The 15,902-nt window shown below is 39.2% G+C and overlaps 1 protein-coding gene across 3 annotated transcripts in view; it reads left to right on the plus strand.

Annotated features, from left to right (window-relative positions):
- Window positions 1-15,902, plus strand: part of VPS13A (vacuolar protein sorting 13 homolog A) — a 150,099-nt gene that overhangs the window by 113,261 nt on the left and 20,936 nt on the right. For all 3 annotated transcript variants that reach the window (XM_079995966.1, XM_079995964.1, XM_079995965.1), the window contains exons 52-65: window positions 339-472; window positions 1,919-2,048; window positions 2,789-3,021; window positions 3,668-3,821; window positions 5,574-5,720; window positions 8,107-8,188; window positions 9,039-9,108; window positions 9,303-9,411; window positions 10,087-10,200; window positions 12,593-12,738; window positions 12,832-12,913; window positions 13,282-13,395; window positions 15,130-15,205; window positions 15,314-15,477. In XM_079995966.1, coding sequence (XP_079852092.1) covers window positions 339-472; window positions 1,919-2,048; window positions 2,789-3,021; window positions 3,668-3,821; window positions 5,574-5,720; window positions 8,107-8,188; window positions 9,039-9,108; window positions 9,303-9,411; window positions 10,087-10,200; window positions 12,593-12,738; window positions 12,832-12,913; window positions 13,282-13,395; window positions 15,130-15,205; window positions 15,314-15,477 — 1,755 coding nt within the window. The remainder of the gene's footprint in view (window positions 1-338; window positions 473-1,918; window positions 2,049-2,788; window positions 3,022-3,667; window positions 3,822-5,573; window positions 5,721-8,106; window positions 8,189-9,038; window positions 9,109-9,302; window positions 9,412-10,086; window positions 10,201-12,592; window positions 12,739-12,831; window positions 12,914-13,281; window positions 13,396-15,129; window positions 15,206-15,313; window positions 15,478-15,902) is intronic.

Raw genomic sequence — 15,902 nt, forward strand, 5'->3', positions numbered from 1 at the left:
TTCAGTTAGTATCAGTTACATTTCATTTGTGCAAAGGAACTTCTCCTTTCTCCTCTTCTCTCCAAATCTGCACCAGAGAGTTGGGGGAACTTCCAGAACAGGTTTAAGGAAGGTGCAGTGGCGAACAGGAAGAAGAGAGAAAAGGGATGTTCCATTGCACTGCCAGAAGTCCTTCCCTTGGCTAACAACCAGCCCCATATAAAGAAATCAAATGAATACTTTTAAATGAGCAAAATATGCCAAACTATTTCAGCTTTTAGAACTAACATAATTGTTGTGATAATAAATTAGACTAATGAATAGAATCAATTTTAATGCACTGTTTTCATATCTGATAGCTTGGAGGCATTATTGTGGATGTTACACCAGCTGAACATTCAACAGCAATTACATTCTCTAATTATCATGATGGTGCAGCTCCCTTCCTGATAATTAACCATACCAAAGAAGAAATTATTGAATATGGGCAAAGGTACGTGTGGTGAAGGTGTGTGGGGGGGTTGGTTTATTTATTCTACAATAACAAAACACAGCTCCTTCTCCAGTGGTTCCCCTAAACTCACACCACTGCCACCAGTCTCACTTATTTCCTCTGAATCTTTAACTTACCAAGAACCTGGTAGGGTCAGATACAGGTACTACATATGTCAGAGGTATGGAAATATATTTATTACACAATGCCCATTAAAACTTAATTCAAATAAAGAGAATTTATTCACATGATATACAAGATTTCCTTCTAATTCTATAGAACACAGAACACTGTAGGATTTTGTCACATAGTTGCAGTCTTGGTAGAGCATGAAACTCTTAATCCTACGGTTGTTGGTTCGAGCCTCGCGTTGGGTAAAAAATTCCTGCATTGCAGGGGATTGAACTAATGACCCTAATGGTCACTTCCAGCTATACAGTTCTATGATTCTATCTGAGTAAATACTGGTAATCAATAATACAAATTCTTTCCTGTATTATCTTACTAGTGCTTCACTGCCAAACAGGTATTGGGTATCTTAAAGTAGTTATTTGTTCAATTTAGCAAAGCAAGAGAAGACCATAGGATACTTAAGAAGTCGGTTCTGTCTCTGATGGCTTTTAACATCTGACCCTAATTCAGCAATCTTTTCCAGCCCCAGACACTTTACGCATGCTGGTTTTTGAATTCCATTCAAAAAGTGAAGGTTAAACTTCTAGGGAGAACCTATTGTACATTTGTTACATTTCTATACTGCCCATATAACCGAGAAAACAATTAGATAGGCAGTTTACAGACCATTACCTTTACAAAGTGTAACACAGTGTTTTAAATGACAAAAACAAACAAACACTAAAACCAATGTTAAATAAATTAAAATGGCTAAAATCTCTGTGAACAGATCAGTTTAGGCCAACATCTAGCAAGCATAGGAAATAACTTGGTGTAAGAACCTAAAACCACTAAAATAGATATTATAATTAATATTATACCTGGGAAAGCAAAAAAGGTTTTCATATGGTGCCTAAAGGTCCGTAGTTGCTACCCAACTCACATCACTTGGCTGAGTAGCCTGAGGAAGTGGTGTCTTCAATGAAGATCTCAAGGACTGGCAGGAAAAAGTCATCCTTCAAGTAGTCTGTCCCCAAGCCGTCTAGAAATTTGACAACGGTTACTGAGGACCTGAATGGGTTGGGTTATGACCCTCGTCATGTGACAGAGGCAGGAGAGCAAAGAACTCTGGGAGGCAGGCACAGTCCCCTTCAGTTTTTTCTCTCCTTCCTGATGGATCAGGTCATTTTCTCCCGGCTCTCTCTGACCTTCTCTGTCAGCTGAGTGTTTTTAACTTCAACAGAGCTTTATTTCTACTTCTTTACTGTTCTCTCCTGTATCCTTTCTCTTTCTATTATTGTGATTTACTATGTTTTTCTTGTTTTCTTGTTGCAGTTCTCACTATGCAATGGAAGATGTTCTGTCCCCTAATAAAGCAGTTCTGTACACATGGGCTGATCCTGTAGGGTCTAGAACATTGAAATGGAAATGTGGAAAGAGCAGTGGGGAAGTAACTCAGAAAGATGTATGTATGCTTCTATTAATAACGCTCAAATCAGTGTTCGTTATTAACAGTCAAAGAATCTAATACTTAAAATGTTTTGGCGTAGTCAGGAGCAAAGATCCAGCAACTACAGGCAAAATTCATGAGTCAATTGGATCTGGGCTATACCTTTTGTTGTAAGATGGTTTGCAGTGACTTATACAGGATTAGCTCTAACCTGACCTACAAGGTTATACAAGATTCGCAGCTAATTGGGAGCTTTGTTTGTAGCTGGTTGAAACCACAATTTCTTTATTGGATGCATAGTTAAGGCCTCATCTGGATCAAGTGGCGTAATTCTGGTTGTGTACAGATTGATTTGGGGCCATGTTGGGCACTGATAACCAATAGCTGTGTCAGATGTGGATTACAGCAGCTGATACCTAACAGTAGATGGAGATAAGCCAGAACCATTTTTGAAAAGATTGTAAGTGTATCCAAACTTGCAAATATTTTTATTTCAAATATTTTTATACCCACCCTTCATACAAATCTAAACACAGTTTACAAGAGTAAAATCCAACTTCAGAAAATAAGATATTAAAGGAAAATAAAAGCACCTCACAATGAATTAACAGAGTAAAATACAAAGAAAAACAATCACAGTAACCAAGCAGTCTCTCAGTATATGGTATCAGTAAACTACATAATCCTTGGTTAATAGAAGCATTTTTCGGAGACTGTTGTCTGGAAAATGAACATTTGCTTGTCTTCCATTTTAGGACTTGATGACACCTATCCAAGTGGGAAACAAAACTATTTATTTAGTTTCATTTTTTGAAGGCTTGCAGCGAATTATTCTGTTCACTCAAGATGAAAAAGTTTTCAAACTAACATATGAAAGTGAAAAAGCTGAACTGGCAGAACAAGAAATCATTATATCATTACAAGATGTTGGGATTTCTTTAGTAAATAACTATTCAAAACAGGAAGTAGGCTACATTGGCATCACAAGGTAGTGTTGCTTTAATTTTAAAAACACAATGTTTTCATTTTAACTACATATGATTAAAATGCTTGGATTCAAGTGAACCTGCTTCTGGATGATATAACATAAGAATATGGGCATGATTCAGCCAGTTAAACATTTTTAACAGTGCATTTCTATTACTTTCTATTCTGATCTCAATATAACCTTACATCCAGGCAGTTGCATATAGTACAGTATTGCACTCTAAGTAATTATTCATTTCAGTGGAACAGTATTAGACACCTGCTTAAGTCTTCTGTCAAAATGATTAGGATTTGAAAATGCTTAAGTATGGCTGGATTGTGCTCAGTATAAATACAGTAAAGCCTCAATTGGGGCAAGTTAGAATTGTATTAGTTTCAGTACTCTAAAAATGCAGAATAATTTTTGGAGCTTCCAAAAAGTTTTATTAGCGATTAAAGAATACTTTTTGAAACTGGAGTTCTTTTTGCTTCTAACAAAGAGCTCAATTTTCAAGGTTAAATAAATTTCAGAGGTATCATGAAACATCATTATTTATTGGGTTGTCAGGTGATAGTTTTGTTCATATATTTTTTCTGCAAAATATATTGTGTTTGATAACTATCAGGCAGGGTGAAGTTACCTTTCTATTCTTTATTTTGTTTGCAAGTTCTGATATAATTTGGGAAACGAAACCTAAGAAAAAGTCAAGATGGAGGCCACTGAGTTTGAAACAAACTGAAATGCTGGAGAAAGAATTTAATGACTACTGTGATCACTCACCCACAGAAAATAAAATAGTGGAGCTGGATGATAATACTCCGGTAATGTTAAGGGAAATTTTTTTTGTTTGTCCATTTAAAATACATTCGTAACATAAAGCTTAGCATAACTGGATATTGCTCTTTTACTAGAAACTTGTCAGTACGGGGTCATATTCCACTATGTTTTACTCAGAGTAGACACATGGAAATTAATGAGCATGCCTAAGAAAGTTCCATTAATTTCCATGTGTCTACTCTGAGTAAAATTAGTTGAATCTTCTGCTCCTTGCCTTGACTTTGTGTCCTGCTGTAATTTGTTCCACAACAGAGGCTTACAGCCTGAGCTTATTTATATTCACTCCGGGATAAATTCCACCAAGAGTAACTGCATAGAATTTTTACTTTCATCTGCCTCCTGCTGTCTGGTTGGGGGGAAAGGCATGAGCACCCTGATCCCTGGTTCTCAGCAGTTGTGGTTCTCCTTCATGATCTCTATATTGTCCCACAGTATTCTACCAATGCATCTTGTCAGCATAAGGATTTCTGCTTGTACAATGGGACTTTCCCCCCTTTCCTTCCCCCATTCCCCAAATCTCCAGATTTAGGGGGGCACATGGTGGGAATTGGGGGGAAACATCCTGTTGTACAAAGTGAAATCCTTTGGCTGATAAAACGTTTGCCTTAGCTCTATGCTGGGTTCCACCCATGGATTCTGCCCCAGGGCAGAGCAAAATTTAGAACTTTTTAGTCATAGGTAAAAGTTTATTCTTGACCACCACACGAGTGAATGCCACTTTCCTCTGAGAAAGTATGAGGTAGGTCCTTTGTTCCTGCTTCTTTTCTTTTTAATTTGTTTCTTCTATTTGTGTTTTGGTCCATTTGCACTGTTGGTGCCTTTGCTGCATTTAACTGGTATAATGAATATGTGCCCCCATTTCCAGCATTTTATCAAGCATATGTGCCATAACCACTTGTGTTTGCCTGGAACTTCAGTTCAATGTGACATGCCACCATCATAGACTGGGATGGGGAAGCTTTTTTAGTCCATGACCTGCATTCTCTTGAGGGCTGCATGTTAGTGGTGGGTGGTGCCAGAGGCAAATGTGGGCACAGCAGCTAATGTAAACTGTACTTTTATATAGTAGGCTACTTTCTTCACACACCCCTCCCTAGCTTCCATCTTCCTTTAAAGAAGGAGTTGGAGGTGCCTAACAAACAAAAAAATCTGTCTAAGGAAGCAATAGTAATTGGATTGCATACACCATGCAAAAGGGGATGAGCAGCCAAAGGCCATGTATGTGATCAAATTATTCTTGCTTCCAGCTCTACTCTTTCTTTAAAGCAAGAGATTGAATCTATTCTCCCAAAGGAGATAGTGGAACTGTTACTGATTCTACAAGGGCATCTATTCAAAGCATTCTTCTGGCACCACCCATTCTCTCCAGACAGCTCCTCTGAGTACTTCTTCCTCTTCTGCTTTGCATGTATGTGCATGAGATGTACTAAAAGGATGGGGTGACAGAGAGATAGAAAGAGTTGTACACTTCTGTCAGGTTACAGAATGCACATATTTTTTGTTTTGACCACATCTAACATCTGCTAAGCACCCCGGTTGTCTTCTCTCATGTGTCAGAAGCCCTTGAAAGAAAAATGATTCTCTACTGCTGCTTAAGTACTTGCTTAAATGTGTCCCTTAAATAACATTGACACTTAAGTGGTTATATTTGGCTAGATTCTGACTCATATTGTATTTGAAAGATTTATAAGAAATGGCATTAAGATCTGGACATCTTTTTCCTTTCAATATGACAGGTCTGCTTGACACCTACCGGTAATAACATGAAAATGCTTCAACCAAATGAAATCCCTGTGAGAAGAAGCTTCTTGCCAGCTTTAAAAGTACAATATAGTACATCTGAACATCAGTCATCCTTCAGAGTCCAGATTTATAGAATACAAGTATGTTTCAAGGTTACCAATAAAGAATATTCAAAACCCTTTAATGTAACATCATAATTGAGACAAGAAAGATAATAAAGTAGCTTTCAGGGTTTTTACTTGAGAATGATGGATGACATTCCTCATAGGGATGCCTCCTGCTGGAAAGAATAGGCAGGGTCCACTGAAGTCTTTTGCCTCCTCTCCCAAGGGAAGGAATCATCCCTCTCACCAGACTGGCCCTGCCTGCAGATGGTGATAGTTGGAGCCTTTTGTTCTCTCTTGAATATTTGGCTTTTCTTGGTCTTGCACATTTCTTATTGCATATTTTGTGAGTTGTGTTTTTAACTGTTACTGCTGTTTTGGTTATGTTTTATTTCAGTACATTACTCCTTTGCCCTGTGTGTTTGTGTGTATGCTTAATTTCCTTTTTATTCCTCCCCCCCCCATTTCCCCCCTTGTGGTCTGAGGGAGAAATGGGTCTTCACAAGGGGTGTTTTGACTTCATCACGGTTCCCTGGGAGCCCTTACTTTGATTTCTGAAGAGCACGAAGCTTAGCAGGTCCCTCATTTACATTTACAATACTGAGCAGAGCCACCATTTTGTTTAACACACTTGTTGCTCATAAAACAACCTACCTAAGTGGGAGCACCATTTTCTCTTTGATCAGAATGTTGCCCGCCCCAACATCACCATTAATTAAGCACTTTTGCACACCAAAACACAGCATCATTGCTTGGTTCCTGCCCCGCCCTGCATCATTGATCAGTGTGCTTTGAATTTCAGCTTTCTTTAATCCTTTCAACATCCTCTGCCTTTTGAATTTCTGGGAGGTTGATCAGTGCACGGACAGTTTGTGCATGACCAGCTTCTTCCTTCCTTTTTGGCTATGCTCCTGCATAATCGTTATGGCTTTGCCTTTTGCTTCTGCGCCTCTGACCGTGAAGATTGTACAGGAGGCTACTGGTCAGACTCCAATGTCACCTTCTCTTGATATTATTAGGCAGGAGCCTCTGATTCACACTCTCATTCTGCAGGTGGGGTGAGTCATGCTGCTTTCTGTGTGAGTCATATTGGTTTCCTCTCATGGGTAGACTTCTGCATTCACAAAGAGGTTAAGGGCTCCTTGCCGTAAACACAGAAGTCAGAAGCGCCTAAGGCCCATAAGGAAAAGAGTAAGCACCATCCTGGAGGTATATGAGGAATGTCATCTGTCATTCCCAGTAAACAGAAATTCACAGTAAGACAAAATTCTGTTTTTACAGATAATGGATTACACGCAACTGAATTCTGTTCATGTTCAGGACCTGAAATTAATGTGCTAACTTGGGCTGCAATCCAAAGTTACTCTGGGCTGTGGGGATGAGGTGGGATTCAGCAGAGGCATCCCTCTGCTCACTTCTGCTTCCGCCATCATTCCAGCGGTACAGATAGCCCCATTCATGTCCTGAACATGCATGCAGAAGGTATCTGGAGGTATCTCTTGCAGGGTCCAGCACATAACCTCAAAATGAGGTGTCCTGAGGGCAGAGCTGAGCCAGCCCAGTATTGGCTGCATCCTGGTCTGCTCTCATAGCCATGGCTAGCCAGTCTGTCTGCCCCACTTTCCAACATGATGAGCTGCCAGACTATGGATGCAGGGATAGTCCTTGAGCCTTGGTCATGACCATTAGTTTCAGTGGGACTTCTCTGATTGTGATCAAACCCATGCAATTATGCCCTCTTGACCACATCATTCTGAAGAACTGGCACTGTTACAGGTGCCACATAATATCCATTCTGCATTTGTAAGAAATTTGTAAGAAATCAATATTTTAATGTGGCAGCATCTACATTTTTTAACTCCGTGACATTTGCCAGGTGCCTTCCCTGTACTCTTTTTGGCACCTGCTAAAAACATTTTTGTTTAGACAAGCCTACCCAGATATTTAGAATGCTGTTGTGTTTTTAGCTGATTTTTTTTTGAATGTTTAAATTGTTTTTACTAATAACCTTGCTGTTTTATTTTTTTCTGTAAACCACTTTGAGGTTTTCTACAGCCAAGCTGTATATAAATTTTATAAAATAAATAAAGATTTCAGAAATAACACAATCAGTATAAACTGGGCTTCTTGAAAGCATCTTTAAAATAAAAAACATTTTTTAATTTTTAATTTTCAAATGACAAAAATTTGAAAATAGATGTTTTTGTACAGTGTATTAAGTGCCAAGTATTTTATTCAATTCATCTTACAAATATCAGAATTCGGAATAATATAGGTTAAATCATATACAGACCTTCAACATTTAGAATGCAGCCTTCATATAATGGAGAAGCTAATAGGAAGTATAATTGTAAATTAGGACAAAAATAAGCATTTGCAAATGAACATCTAACATGCATCATATTGTCATTACCCTTATCAGATACAAAACCAGATTCCTGGAGCCATATTTCCCTTTGTGTTCTATCCTATTAAACCTCCCAAGTCCATCTCCTTGGATTCAGGTTTGTTAATACAGTTTAATGCATTGTTATTATTTTTCTGCATCTGTAATAATTAAGAAGAAGGAAACATTGAGATCTTCATGGGGGGAAGTCATTCATAGTAAGATTAGAAAATAAACTACATTTTGTTGATGGGTTTGCATAGTCCTAAATTTGCTAGAAGTTGAAATGTCTCAGCATTTCATGAAAGCATATTATGCAAACATTTGTCATTTCTTTTTTGACAACAATAGGTTCTTGTCAAAGAACAAGACCAGTCAGACATTGCTATATATAGTCTCTTTAGGAAGCAAAGTGATTCCAGTCCTAATCTGGAAGTAATCTGTGGTTCTGCGAGACAGCTTCTGCCATTTGTATTTTCCATGGTCCTTGTTCTGGGGCAATGAAGGATTCACCACCTTTCCCTGAAATCTGTAAGCTGTAGATAACACTTGCAGACAACATATGATTGTCAAGCAAGAATGTTCTCCTAGGATGGATTGGGAACAGCAAGGGACTCAGTGCCCTTAGAAAATCTAGAACTTACTTTGAGACCTATACAATTGATGCAGTTGGAATTTGAAAATAACTTCTATGTAACTTCATTAAACTGTTCACAGTCAGTGTATATCTGCTGAACTTATATTGAAAATATTTGTGGATGTGCACTCCTCATTTTAGAAAGTAGTGTCATTTCTTCCCATATATGCCTCTGATACCTTAGACCATTGGTTTGTCCAACCCTTCCATTATATCCTTTGCAAATGAACTCAGTTCTATATATTATAGTTTACATGTCAAAATAAATTGAATTCTAAATAAGTATGAGTCATTTTTACGCACTCCTGTTTCCTGTTTGGAATTTTCATAGAACCCAAACCCTTTACTGATGTCAGTATTGTCATGAGAACTGCAGGGCATTCTCAAATATCACGTATAAAGTAAGTATATATTCCTTTTTCATTCTTAAATCTAGACTGCCTTTCTACTTAATCCATATGAATTCAGTTGGAACTTTCATTAATAGATTTTTAAAATATTTTTATGAACTGGTAGATTTTAAAGGCAAAGACATTATTAACAAAACAAAAACAAAAAAGCTTCTGCAATGTGACATTTTAAAACTATTTTGCAGGTATTTTAAGGTCCTAATTCAAGAGATGGATCTCCGATTAGATCTTGGGTTTCTTTATGCATTGGCTGAATTCTTTACACTTGCAGACGAGGTGCCCAAAGATCAAGAGGTACAAATTATTGTTCAATTGAGTTAAAAAGCAACAAACCATAATGTGTGTTGGCTCAATTTTTTTATACACTGTATTGAATATTTTGTACCAAATAGTGCTTAATGAGAAATATGGAACATGTGCTACATTTGACATATAAACAAGGTCAAACACTGTTTGTCATCAAATAAGAAATAGAACATGAAATATTTCTACACATTGACATCAACCCAGAAGGTTCTTTAAACTCAACAGAATAGCTAGACCATTTGTCATGAAACTGGTAGTGTATAATTTGGCTTTAAGAAATGCTGGTTTTAAGTTAATGATGGAGCATCTCCACCCCCATCATTCTGACACTGAGGTCCAGCACTCAGGGCCTTCTGGCAGTTCCCTCACTGTGAGAAGCAAAGTTACAGGGAACCAGGCAGAGGGCCTTCTCAGTAGTGGCACCCACCCTGTGGAACGCCCTCCCATCAGATGTCAAAGAAATAAACAACTATCTGACTTTTAGAAGACATCTGAAGGCAGCCCTGTTTAGGGAAGCTTTTAATGACTGATGTTTTAATGTATTTTTAATCTCTTGTTGGAAGCCGGCCAGAGTGGCTGGGGAAACCCAGCCAGATGGGCGGGGCATAAGTATTATTATTATTATTATTATTATCATCATCATCATCATCATCATCTTCATAGATAGAACTCTTCAAAAAGGATGTAGAATCTGTACATGAGGAATTGAAGAATATATCATCAACAGATACATCACAAATCAGCCTATATGAATATTTTCATATTTCTCCAATCAAGGTATGTGTATGTCATAACTGTTATGTTTGGATATTTAAATACACAGCCAATGAACAAGAGTGAAGATGAAGGTGATTATATTAATGCATGAAACCCCACTTTACTCAGAATGAAGCACAGCTTCCAGCCCATTCATATTCCACCTACAAACAGCCCAGCTGCAGTACATCCATATCCCTTCCTTTGAGCAGTAATGCATTCACAGCCCTTCTACCCCAAGAAGGCTGGGAATCTGTGCTGCACATGTTGCTACAGACGCTGCCCATTTTTAAGTTGGAGTCAGTGTCCTTTGCTGCTGTGGTAGACGTGGCCCAAAAGGACAGGAGGGACAGTCTGGACAGAGCAGAGGGCTTCACTTCTGAATAAATAGAAGGTCTCACTTTAAGCCTGAGATTCTTGGTTTGTAATACTCTCCCACTTTTACCTTTATAATTAAAATGGAGTTAAAATGCTATAGCATTTAGTTTAAATGTTGATCAGTGTTTAAAAAGCACTGGTAAAACCATGCCTTAAGAAATCCTCCCTGGATTCAGAAAGTCTAAGTAACTAGATTCAGTTGCCAGTAAGCCAGTTGCCAATCTCCCCTTCTTCAGCATGGTTCTTGAGCATGTGGTCATGGACCAGATCCAGGTGCTCTTGGAGGAAACTGATTTTTCTAGATCCATTTCAGTCAGGGTTTAAGCCCAGTTTTGGCACAGAAACTGCTTTGGTTGCACTGTATAATGAATTTTGTCTGGAGAGAAACAAGGGAAATGTGTCCTTGTTAATTCTCCTCGACTTCTCAGTAGCTTTCAATATCATCAACCATTGTATCCTTCTGGAGGAGCTGTCCAAGTTAGGGGTAGGTAGCACTACTTTGTGGTGGATCCAGTCCTACTTGGATGGTTGTTTCCAGTGGGTGATGCTTAGGGAGTGCTATTTGGTCCTGTAGAACCTTCAATGTCACATTCCTCAGAGTTCAATGTTAGCTGTTTACCATCTACATGAAACCACTGGATGGGGTTATATGGAGTCTCAGAGTATGTCACAATATGCTGATGGCACACAGTTCTACTTCTCCTTTACATCTGCAGGTGAGGCAGTGGATGTGCTGGACCATTGTCTTGCCTCAGTGATGGACTTGATGAGAGCCAACAAACTAAAGCTCAATCCAGATAAGACTGAGTCACTGTTAGGGGTGGTTCTGTACTGCCAGATGGATGGGAGGTGTCTGCTCTAGATGGGGTTACACTCCCTCTGAAGGAGTGGGTATGCAGCCTGGGGGTACTCCTGGATCCTTTGCTGTCATTTGAGAATCAGATGGGCTTGGTAATGCAGAGTGCCTTCCATCAGCTTCAGCTGGTGGCTCAGCTGTGCCTCTTATCTGGCCAGGGGTAGCCTAACTTCTGGCTATGGTTTGGGAACCTCTAGGTTAGATTAGGGCTGCCTCTGAAGACGGTTTGGAAACCTCAGTTGGTGCGGAATTCAGTGACCAGGTTGCTCACCAAGGCAAGTCAGTTTGAGTATATTACACAGATTCCAGCCTGGCTGCCAATTAGTTTCTAGGCCTAATTCAGAGTGCTAGTTTTGACCTATAAAGCCTTAAATGGCTCAGGACCACAATACCTCAAGGTCCTCCAGTTCCCATATGAACCGACCCACGCCCTGCAATCACCATCTGAGGCTCTTCTTTGTGTGCCCCCTCCATGAGAAGTGTGGAGGGTGGCAACAGAAGAACAGGCCTTTACTGTGGTGGCTTCCCATCTGTGGAATGCTCTCCCCAGGGAAGCTTGCCTGATGCCTTCATTACATGTCTTTTAGTGCCGGGTGAAAACATTTCTCTATCACCAGGCCTTGGGCTGATTAACATTCTATGGCCTTTTAAATATGTTTGTGGAGGGGGAGTTATTTTTTTTGTTTTTATTTTATTATGTATTTTGTATTCTCATTTTATATTTTAATGTTGTGAATCACCCTGTGATCTTCAGCTGAAGGGTTGTATACAAATTTAATAAATAAATAAATAAATAATAGTTTTAGTTTTGCTGCAGCTGATCTTGCAAGACCAGGGCCTCAGAAGTGTACGGCAGCTCTCATATGGAAGCACTCCACAACACAAGAGCCCCAGGACTTCTAGTGAGAGAGATGCCCAGCACTATATAGCCTTACCCCAAGGTCTCATTTGAGGATTTGAAACCTCATATCCATAGTCCTAGTCATACACTTTGTACCATACTAGTTGATGGTTTATATTTTTGTGCAATAACAGTGGTAAACATTCTTATCAAGCTGACTTATATGTAAGATATAATAATGCAGTATCATAGCAAAAATATTTTTAAGATCTAAGGTAGCACCCCACATACTACTGGTGTTTCCCATAATTTCATCCCCTCCCCCCCTCTCATTTCAGTTACACTTAAGTTTTTCACTTAGCACTCCTGGAGACGATAGCAACAAGGAAGAGACACGCAAGGAGCTAATTCCAGTTCAGTCCTTAAACCTCTTGTTAAAGAGTATTGGGGCCACACTCACAGATGTGCAGGATGTTGTTCTTAAGTAAGTAGAATATTTACTTAGTTGATTTTAATTAAAACATTACATACAGAATATATTTTATTTTGCCATTTTAATGTAATTTACTTGTTCTAGATTGGCATTCTTTGAGCTCAACTACCACTTTTGTACTACAGAGCAACTGCAGTGGGCTGTAGTTATGCATTATTCAAAGCAGGTTAGTATATCATGAACCTAACATGAATTGACCATTTTGCTTGGCACCTTCATTACATAACTTTAGGTGCCAGCCAGGCAAAAAAAAACTCTTTAACCGGGCATTTGGTTGGTTCTATGGGTTTTTAAATGTTTTTGTGGGAGGGGTTTGTTTTCATTTTATTACATATTTTGTATTCTCGTTTTGTATTTTTCTGTTGTGAACCACCCTGGGAGCATAGGCTAAAGGGTGGTATACAAATTTAATTAATAATAATAAATAGCTGCATAGACAGACTCACAAAAATGAGTTATTTGTAGATTCGTTTGTAGATTGAAATTATATGCTTTCAATATATATTTTCTATAACATGTTTATTTGCATTTTAGGCTATTAAGCAAATGTATGTTCTTATTCTTGGACTGGATGTTTTGGGCAATCCATTTGGATTCATAAGAGACTTGTCTGAAGGAGTTGAAGCATTCTTCTATGAACCTTACCAGGTGTGTTCTCCACCTAGTTTTTCCTCAAGGCAATCTAAGACAGGCTGTACTGGTATGTAAATATTTACAGTGGAAGGCAACAACCACTTCACATAAAATTCTGCCAAAAGTGTAGAAAGATACTGAGTTTTCGAAGGCCTAATCATTGTGGAAGGAACAAATTTGTGGTAGATGTCCTTTGGAGTATTGCAAGACTGTCATGAGAGCTCCTGGACTAAAATTTGTCATCCAAAAGCTTTATTCATCTGGTTTATCACCACAACAATGATTAACATTGGGCTTCAGCAAAGCAAAGAATTTAATTGGACAGTGCCTACATGACATTGAACAACAAAATAATTTGGCGAACATAAGGAAATTTTGTCAATGGTATGATTATTTCTCACCTAGTCTCCTTGACACATTGACACCCTACTTGCAAAATTTAAAAGTTCCAAAATACAGACATGCTTTCACTTATGCAAGATTGAACATACTGTACTTGAGGGTTGATTTCAAAAAATTCCGCTGGAAAACAGTTTATGTCCATGTGGAGATGGCAGTATTGAATTGCCTGCTTCTTGGGAGAAAAGTGATGACAAACCTAGACAGCATCTTAAAAAGCAGAAACATCACCTTGCTGACAAAGGTCCGTATAGTTAAAGCTATGGTTTTCCCAGTAGTGATGTATGGAATTGAGAGCTAGACCATAAAGAAGGCTGATCGACGAATAACTGATGCTTTTGAATCATGGTGCTGGAGGAGACTCTTGAGAGTCCCATGGACTGCAAGAAGATCAAACCTATCCATTCTTGATGAAATCAGCCCTGAGTGATCACTGGAAGGACGGATCCTGAAGCTGAAGCTCCAATACTTCGGCCACCTCATGAGAAGAGAAGACTCCCTGGAAAAGACTCTGATGTTGGGAAAGATTGAGGAGAAGGGGACGACAGAGGACAAGATGGTTGGATAGTGTTCTCGAAGCTACTAACATGAGTTTGACCAAACTGCGGGAGGCAGTGGAAGACAGGCGTGCCTGGCGTGCTCTGGTCCATGGGGGTCACGAAGAGTCGGACACGACTAAACAACAAACTGCTAGATTGGACTCTTTATCAATATTTGAGGAGTGAGAATCTAGGGATCTTGGTGGACCACAAGCTTAGTATGAATCAACAGTGTGATACAGCAGCAAAAACAAAGCTAATGTTATTCTAGGCTGCATCAACAGAAGTAAAGTGTCCAGATCAAGGGAATTAATAGTACCATTCTATTCTGCCTTGGTCAGACCACACCTGGAATACTGTGTCCAGTTCTGGACACTAAAATTTAAGAAGAATATGGACAAGCTGTAATGTGTGTCGCGGAGGGCATCTAAGATGACCAAGGGTCTGTAAGCCAAGGCGTATGGGGGAAGGTTGAAGGAGGCATGTTTAGCTTGGAAAAGAGGAGATTGAGAGAAGATACGATACCCACCTTCAAATATATGACGGGCTGTCACATGGAGGATTCCAACAAAACATCAGGAAGAGCTTTCTGACAGTAAGAGCTGTTCAGCAGTGGAACAGTCTCCCTCGGGAGGTTGGATGGCCATCTGTCCTGGATCCTTTCACTGAGATTCCTGCATTGCAGGGGGCTGGATTAGATGACGCTAGAGATCCCTTCCCACTCTACAATTCTATTATTCTTAGCAGAAAAGAACTGGTTGTAGGTTATCAATCAGAATATTTTAAAGATATTTGTCTTTCTTCTTCTTAGGGGGCTATCCAGGGTCCAGAAGAGTTTGTAGAAGGAATGGCACTGGGTCTTAAAGCCCTAGTTGGTGGTGCTGTTGGTAAGCAGTCATTTTTTTACACATAGGTAAAAGCTGCAAAAGTAATCTTTGCATTTTTTTACTCTTTAAAACATTGAATATTTTTCATTAAATCTCTTATGCTAATAGGTGGGTTAGCTGGTGCTGCATCAAGAATAACTGGTGCTATGGCTAAAGGAGTAGCAGCAATAACTATGGATGAAGACTATCAGCAGAAGCGAAGGGAAGCCATGAATAGGCAGCCTGCTGGCCTGAAAGAGGGTATTACTCGTGGTGGAAAAGGCTTGGTATCTGTAAGAAACATCACATAACATATTTTAATATTGATAGGTTGAATAGTTTCAACACTAGTTCTTTGGCAGATAGAGTTGAAGTCACAAGCTGCATAAATTATATTCTCATTCACATCAGAAGTGAACATGATGGGATTCTGACAGCAGAGTTGCTGCTCCCTTGCAAAAGAGGGAAGAGGCACAGCGATGGGGAGGTTGGTGTAATGCAAATAGTGTGACTGCAAACAGCAGTGACTCAGCTGTCGGAAGGTCAGGTGAGCTGGCCCCACCACACCATTTGCTATTGATCCATGCTCTAATTAAGATAAGATTGAAAATATTGCGATGATTTAGAGTAAGTGAAAGTTTATATTAGGAATTCAGTCTCCATTATTTTTATGCTCCAGTACAGGCGTAGGCAAGCTCCGGCCCTCCAGATGTTTTGA

The sequence above is a fragment of the Podarcis cretensis genome, assembly GCF_951804945.1.
Source record: "Podarcis cretensis genome assembly, chromosome: 11".
Lineage (NCBI taxonomy): Eukaryota > Metazoa > Chordata > Lepidosauria > Squamata > Lacertidae > Podarcis > Podarcis cretensis.